The 8,895-nt window shown below is 32.3% G+C and overlaps 1 protein-coding gene across 1 annotated transcript; it reads right to left on the minus strand.

Moving 5' to 3' along the window:
- Window positions 1-2,639: 2,639 nt before the first annotated feature.
- On the minus strand, window positions 2,640-5,588 carry LOC106721286 (fatty acyl-CoA reductase wat). The gene is made up of 9 exons (XM_014516198.2): window positions 5,497-5,588; window positions 4,984-5,155; window positions 4,613-4,703; window positions 4,134-4,540; window positions 3,935-4,044; window positions 3,794-3,861; window positions 3,402-3,597; window positions 3,085-3,265; window positions 2,640-3,009 (listed from the first exon to the last, which is right to left on the minus strand). Exons 2-9 carry the CDS (start codon window positions 5,151-5,153, stop codon window positions 2,655-2,657), a joined length of 1,578 nt encoding a protein of 525 aa, XP_014371684.2. The 5' UTR covers window positions 5,154-5,155; window positions 5,497-5,588; the 3' UTR covers window positions 2,640-2,654.
- Between the last annotated feature and the right edge of the window lie 3,307 nt (window positions 5,589-8,895).

Here is an 8,895-nt window from a genome sequence, read left to right on the forward strand (position 1 = left end):
TCTCAGACATTTAACACGTTCAATACCAGTACGATTTTCACTCGGAGAACACTGAACGTGTTAAAATAAATGAAATGTATGAAATAATTCATTCCGTGAAGTGTGAAGTGTGTTATTAAAAAATAAACATTTGCTATTATACTCCACAGCGACTTGTATTAATGCCTATTGTCGTCCCTTTCATTCTCTTTCACAAAACGGAGACAACAATATTTATTAATATAACTGTAGTCGAATTATATGAAAAAATTTTACAGGGTCATTGTACTTCACTTGAACATGAACAACGACTGATGCAAAAATAATATAGTAATAATAATTTAAAAATTGACATTCCAATATATTTAATTACATTGCAAAATATAAATAAAACATTCGATAAAACATAATAAACAATTCAGTGTATTTCAACTTAACTTAAGTTAGTATTCGCAAAATATAAATTAATATTAATTTTTTGCTGTGATCATTTGAAAAATCATCATTTGACGATATTCAAACAAGATGACTTGAGTTTTCGTCATTTAGTATTTTATAAGGTTGAAGGCATACCTTCGTGATTTTAGTTTAAACAATGTAACGTGTCGCATGCTACATGGTGTTGTTTTCAATGCGCTACCATCGCAAAAAAATCTCTGTGAAAACATGTGCTTATGATGATGCTTATAGCTGTAAAGGAAGTCAAAGCTCACCATTTGAGTTTTTACGGATATGGGAAAAGAAGGACCTAAAAAATCTTGTTTTTTCTTTTTTTGTAAAAGGTGTTAGGCGAGCAATCGGTCAGGTGATTTCGCTCAAACAGCGAAATGACCACTGCCACTGCCATAAGTTAGAATGTAGCAGATGAGTTGTCTACCTTTATTGCCAGAGGAGAGGACGTGCAAAAAAAGGATGTCACTCTTTCCTAAACGTACGTACTACGTGAAATAAAAGTTCATTGACCATCGAAAGATTTAAATTCATGCGAAAATTTTCCATTGCAAAATTATTAACTTCCGAAACCAACCTTGAAATTATTCTTGATATTGACTAAAATAACCTTAAATACATATTGTGAGGGATAAGTGTTTTATTTATATAATTATGATCATATAATGCATACTAGCTGTCGCCCGCGACTCCGTCCGCGCGCAGTTAATAAGCTTATATGACACGTTCGTAGATTTACCATAGCAGCGCCATCTATTGATTACTTACTCAACCCAGTCGAAAGGTATCGACATTTGTTAGAATCATTTGGAGTTAACAGATAATTGTCAAAATATACAGACAAATAATTAGCAATAAATTAAAATTGCGACTATAATTTGAGATTTAAACTATCCTATCTCTCAAGTTGGATCGAACTGCAAATGGTGTGCAAATTTTATTATAATCGGTTAAGTGGTTTAGGAGTCCATTGAGGACAAACATTGTGACACGAGATTTATATATATTAAGATTGCATATACTTTCACATTTAGGTGACAAGTCCTGTCAAGTGCGCACTTCCCCTCTGTCAAATTAAAACGGACGATAATTTCTAAACTTGTTAACTTGTGTACTCGCTTTGTGACTCAAATTATACTAAATGCTTATCTCTTTATCCATTTTTTTTTTATTAAGCGGTTCTCAAAATCTGAATGTCTTCCCCCCGACAATGCTAGTTAACACGTAGAAATAAATTATGTGAAGGATATATGAAAGTGAATATATTACCGAAGACAATATTCCAAGTGCATAGTAATTCATTAAAATATACGGCTACAGTATAAAATAACTTTTAAAAACAATTAAACAATTACGACCTCTTTTCACATTTAGTCCACAATGCACATAATTACGAAGCACTTTTTAAAGTACCATTATACAATTCGAAATTTAAATAATGTTAAGTCAGTGTTACACGAAAGTTTAATCCTTTGACGCCTTTTTTTACAGTCTAAAAAAGTTGTCATAAGTCATAAATATTATTACAGTTTGACATGTATTTATCAGCTATTTGCCATTAAAACAAATTTCCAACACCAGAAGCTTTACGATCTATTGTGCATTTATATGGTTATTTGAAGGACGGTAAATATTATCTCATTTTATTAGATGATTCATTTTTATAACTTTATTTAAAAGTAAATAACTAATTTTACAATTTACATTATACTAGTTGTTGCTCGCGACTTCGTCCTAACAGAATAAAACAAAGTTAGTAAGTAGCCTATGTAGCTGTTCCGGTGATGCCTTTTAACACACATGTATACATCCATCTATCTAAACTTTCGCATTTATAATATTATGTAGTAAGATATCAAATGACAAGTTATATTAAAAAAAAATATGATTTGAAATCGATCGAGGAACAAAGCAGAAAGATATTTTAGTTCTGAAAATAATTAATTTGTTAGTTTACTGGTTTTGCCTTTGAAAAAACAAAAGCAAAGTTCAAATCAACACCTGTTTCGTTATTATTTTTTGACATAAGTGTTATTTCAAAAAATTTATTTGAACGTGGATGCAATAAGGTATATGAGATAACTGCATAACTAAAGTCGAAAACTTAACCGTCATGTTTTATAGGGCTGTGGAAAATACGAAAAACAATTTTTAACAATGTTACGTTATTTTTATTATAAAAAGTAACAAAATCATATCAAAATTCACATAATAAAAATTTAGTTCTAAAAAAATGAACTCAAGGAATAAAATACATAAGCCGAAGTTTTCCATAAAGAGTATAGACAAAGAATTGTCAAAATGTAGTGGCCCAATCTCAGTAAGAAATATTTCTTTAAGGCGTAGTCTGTTCCAGTGAGACCGTCCTTGACAATATATTTACGAAGGCCAATTATCCAAATGTTCATTTGATCAAACCAATCGATATCAGATAAATCAATATTGAAAATCTCTTTATCATCTTCATTCATTGCTAAATGTAAATCCCGTAGGTTATTATCATTAAACGTCCATTCATTGCAGTTAAAATAACTGAAGACTGCTGACATTTTGTAAACTTTTTCATAGAGCTTTACGAATCTGAGAAGAAGATTAACAAAGTAAATAAATGAAATGCACAATTGAAGGATTTAAAAATAGACTTTTGATAACTACCTTCTTGGTTTTCCAATCAACATACAAATGAAGTCAATAACATAAGCCGGTATGAAGTGGAAGAGCCAGGAATAAATAAAGAACATGAATTTCGACTTAGTCTCGACGCCCCACGGATAGTAAGTGACTAATGGAGACATAAATTTTTTAGCTTCGCCGCGGAAAAAGTCTCCAATTGTACCTGAAATATAATTATCAATACCCATCAATAAAATATCTATGACTCACGTGAAACATCTATTAAACATTCATCATCATCAATCAAAATAAGATTATAAAACATATGTTACCTACCAACGTAAACTTCTATATCTTACCCCATTTTACCGGATTTCTTACGTTGCTGACCGCGTACACTTTGATCTCCTTGTCGCCGGCAGAAAACCGCCTTGCCGTCTCCCATCCCGTTGCGATTACCGCATTGGTGGCAATGTCACCCGGCACAATATTAACTCTAATGTTAACATCCGCGAAGAATACGTGCAGTAGACCTAACCCCATTCCAATAAGTAGCTGGTGAGAAGACAAAGTTAAAGTTAAGCTAGTAATCTAACTAAAAAGGAACTATCTCGTCTAGTAATCCAAGGCAATAGATAAGGCTATTTGAAATATATGTCACCATCATTCAGTGCTTAAATCAGATAACAAAAAATAGAACTTTTCAAATGACGATGAAACTAATTTGTACCTTTGTATAAAAATTACTTACTCCACTTGGACCAAAGACACAATTCATGTCAATCCAGCCTGGGACTGGCTCACGGTTAGTAGGAATAACTGAAAATATCATATCAGTTATCTATTGAAAATATAAATTAACTATATTGTAGCAAAAAAGATACATCATTACCAATAGCTGGTTTTACGACGCAAATCGGCAAGTCTCCAGCCGTAATACGTATCATTTCTTCAGCGACAGCTTTTGAAAATGAGTAAGTATTAGGCCAATCCTTGATTAAACTGTGAACATTAACAAATCACTATTATTACTTGTTTAAAACAAAATTGTTACTTAATCGTATCTAATCATATCTAAAATAAAAACTTACGCGGGTGTCACTTCTTTGAGCTTGTCTTCGTCGAGAGTTTCAACAAGTTGAATAAGTGCATCAGGAGAGGCTGGACTCTGGTGAAAATCTTCCGATATCTCAGTTCCAATACGACTTCGAGTTGCGTGACTATAAGCTGTCGAAACATATACAAAACTACGTAGCAATTTGCAACATTTTCCCAAACGAATCGCTTCCCGTGTCCCACGTACATTCGACAGTACAGTCGACTTCAACGGTGCATCAAATTTGACTACGGCTGCCATATGGAATATTAGATCTACTTCTTCGATCAATCTATTCCAGTTGTTCTCGCTAATACCTAAACGTATATCAGCAATATCCCCTTCTATTGCTTCTATTTTATGAATGAAATTCGGTTGCATTTTTTTCAAACCGTCGAACACCTGTAAAAACATAAATTGTACACTTACTGTCAAAATAGCATGACCAAACTGTTATAAGTTGTAAGTTCTTACAGGATCTTCGACTGTCTTTGCAAGTCTTTCACATGGCATTGATTGTTTCTTTGGTCGCACCATTACATACATTTTTTTGATTTCACATGTTCTGAAATCATAAACTGGATATTAATAATAGACAAACAACAACAACACAACTTAGAGGAGTAATACAACGTAAGCCAGAGGTAGGCACACCCCGGACTTATATTTCGTTCGATTCCAGAATACCTTTATCGCTTCTTCCACATTCATACTTTCATACTGTTTCGGGTGCTCATAATACCGTTTCTTCTTGAGTATTTCATTAATAAATAATACGATTAATATCTTTTTTTTAATTTCTGAACTAACTATAGATAATATGTTATATAACAATACTTACTAACCTGAATAATTTTTCTATAAGCAATTTGCCCATAAAACCAGATCCTCCCGTAATAAAAATAACTCGACCACCATAGAACCGTTGTATCGTGGATTTGTCACGATGTACATTTTCGAACAAAAATTGGTTTCTAGAAATTATCGATTGCTCAAATGCTAAGGCTGGATCCATAACTGAAAAAACAAAGGTTATAGCTAGATATTAAACATACACAAATGGTTTTATCGAATAAAAAAAAATACCATAAAGTATTTATTTCTAGGCGACAAAGTAAAAGGCATGCCAATTGAGTGTAAAGTTGAACTGAAGTTTAAAAATTTCATTGCCTGCAGTGAACCGGATATAACGACATCATCATCAGACTGTATGTAACCACATCGAAGGGACGGATATATTTAGTCGTAAAAACGATAGTCTTTACATCCGACCTACAGTTTTGGTCGCGATTACGAATATATTGCTATAAAGGATGTTGTATTAAGAAGGAAATAGCGATGTTTGAAATCTCGCTTACCTGGTTATTTGTCTGGCAGCGATATCAGCTTGATAATGACTAGTTGAAGAAGACACAGCTCTAAAAGTAATCAATTGAATGTGCTAATTGCACGCCCTACAAATTATGCTATTACTCAATTATTTAATTCCAATTGTCTAAGCCAGAGGTTCCAAACTGTTACAGCAAAAGTCAACTAAACGTTTTCAAATTCTTCTTAAATCGCTGAATAATATTTAAATTGCATTGTAACAAAAAACATGTTGCAAAAACAAACACACAAAGGCAACTTATCAATTATTTATAAACAATTTATCTTAAATCTTTTGGTAAAATACTTTAAATGACTTGCGGTCCATAGCTTTGGTATCTAAGTTGTTACACATCACTTAAATTCAGCTCGTTTCCATTTAAGCATGTTACAAAACTCTTAATTAGATTTTCAATATCTTATTGTACAGTGCAGTAAATTAAGGTCATAATGCCGTCTGTAAGATTGCCACTGCGGCCTATTACTATTGAAGACTAATGTGATGTGTTTCGAGTCCGAAAGAACAAGAAAGCAAGTAACGTTATTTCCTTAACTTTAGATTAGTAGGATTTAAAAAAAAATATTGGTTACGATTATGCGGCCTGGCGTAGTTCTAAACTATAATAAACTATAGTCACAAATGCGTCACATCATCTACTACTACATCCCCTAAGGCCATGCTTTCTGAGTTTGTTTTTTAAATGATAAATATTTATGATTAAGTTACATAAGTGAACATTTTAAGTATCATCGAAATTAGTATTTTTATTAGCGCCTGTGAATACCATCATAGTAAAACACATTTAAACATCATTATAAAGTTCACGCAGGCGCTTTTAAATTGTAAATGATTTAGTGTGTCCTCGACGAGTAGTCGCGTTTATTGTATTTTAGTACTATGAAAGTAAGTAACTAGCATAAACTCCTAGTTGAACGAACCAATGATCATCGTACTATGATGTGAGGCGCTATTATCTTTATAAATTCTTCAAAGATGGGTACATAATTCATGTTACTAAAGCATACTGAGGGCGGGCATCTTAGTGAATAAAACAAAATAGAATCAGGTCACCGCAGACGTCATCGCTTGCGCTATGAGAATATTAAATCGGCCAGGAAAAAATAGTCCATCTTTTACATCTTATATTTATGATAATAATAATGAATAAACTTGTGACCAGACCATGTCTTTTATGATCAAAAGATGCAAACTCTATTGCGTTACTTCGATGTGATGATGTTGCATATTGGTGATCGTGCGCAGAAATGAAATTTAATTCTATATATCCATTTTATTTTCGAACATTTCAGTAAATACATTGTTTCTTTTGTTATGTAACTTGCTGCAATGTATGTAAGTACGACTTAATACATACGACATAAATATCAAGAGCGACATAATATACAGAGGTATGTATCTTAGAAGTGGATCGTAAGGGCTTCTTAAAAAGGTGATATTTTAATCAAGGTTAGTTTATTCTTTGGTTTCATAGGCTACAGGCAAAATACTATACATGTAAATGGACATACAAGTGCTGACAAACCCACACAACTACGTATATTATATTATATTAACGCGCCTGCGAAAAATATTACCCTTCTTTCAACGTAAAATTAATACCGTTCCACAAATCGAGTCCGCGTATTTAATCCAATTCTTTTTAAAGAAAGACAGCTAAATGCCGAAGAATAAACAAATCGTGGACGAGTAAAAAAAATCAAAAATATGCTTATTTTGCGTGAGAAAAATACCGTGAGATATGCCAAAAATAGCAGACGAGATTTAAAATAAAAAACGCGATGAATGATTGCTCTGACGGCTAACGTAAACTGAATACGCACTAGCCGCTCCTCATGAGTTTGTCTGTAAAAATTGGTAAAAGATTCCCACTTCCCCACTTGTTTATTTATTAACCTCATCGCGTTTCATCTGATGAGTGTGTGTTTCAGATGCCTAATGTTAATCCTATTGCAGTAGAATCCTAGTACGAATTGTATGTGACAAGGAGAAATTAAAATACGAATGTTGAGGGGTACAAAGGTAGAGCCCAAATGGACGGAAGGTAAAAAGGTTAATAAGGGAGCGACGACTGAAATCATGATTTAAATGTACTTGATCAAACTGAACGAAAACCTGGCCCACATAGAGTGGGATAAGGACTTTGATATGATGAATTAAGCTATAAAAATAGTAATTGTATTGAATTGACATAGGTCCTTTTCTAAGATAAAGATCCAGTAAAATACAGTAAGTAAGTACTAGGTACAAATAGTGCCCTTTAAAATAATTACCTAGACATGGATTTGCAAAATTTTATTGCTAAACGAAATTGAATCTCCGCGAAGAGGTTTGCTTATCACAATGTCTTTTATTATGATGGGTTTGAAAAAAAATATTTACAATTCTTGTGACAACAGTGAATTTTATGTGTTTGTGTAATAATATTAGCACAGATCTTTATCATGTCATGCTATTCGAATACAGTCTCACAAAATATATTGTTACCTCATGTTAAAACAAATACTGACATTTTTCTTACAATCTAACTCGAACAAGATGTTTGATAAGATAATTTAAGGATAACATTTTCGACTATAGTACAAATCTTTTATAAACTATCCTAAACTAAAATATTATATGTCACTGGTCTGTAAATTACAGAAAAAATAAATAGGGTGTAGTAGAAATCTACTAGCAGAGCTAAAACCATTACTGGAGCCATATATTTTTGTGTAAATATATAAATTTATTGCAGCATTATGAACAGTTGCATAATTTGTTCAAGACATTACTAAACTTGACAAAGTATCCGCTAATAGATGTGTGTAGAATTTGGCTATAAGCCAAAAATTATGTCTTTGCCCATTTGTTGGCATTATATCATATCGTTTTTAGAACTTATGCGTTTAACCAATGCACGGAAATGCTTGAAAATTTTATGATTGTGATCCAAAATGAGTGGGCAAACTTTATATTAATAACTCCGTTCACTTTCTTTGAACTGTTATTATTCTATTTCTAGCAGAAGTAGTAATAGAAATGGAATATTTATGTCTATGTATAATGCTCCGTGTATCTGACGTATTTGTGGTCATTCCTTTTTTTAGGTTCTTAAAAAAAGTACAACAATACATGAACAAGTCACTATGTTAAACGTGCATGTCTAATGTAACTTTGGGTTCCCACTGCCGAAACATAAATACAAAAAATTCAAATTCAGATTCTTAATTTTTTTGTTATTGTATCTTTTTTTTATGATTATATATAACGCATCAACGTAATAGCTAATTTTTTTATCAGCTTTAATCGGAACAAACAATACATAATATGACAATATGTTACCAAATTGCTTACCTAATAGTTATGGCAGTCACATATCGATATGTCT

This window comes from Papilio machaon, chromosome 19, assembly GCF_912999745.1.
Source record: "Papilio machaon chromosome 19, ilPapMach1.1, whole genome shotgun sequence".
NCBI lineage: Eukaryota > Metazoa > Arthropoda > Insecta > Lepidoptera > Papilionidae > Papilio > Papilio machaon.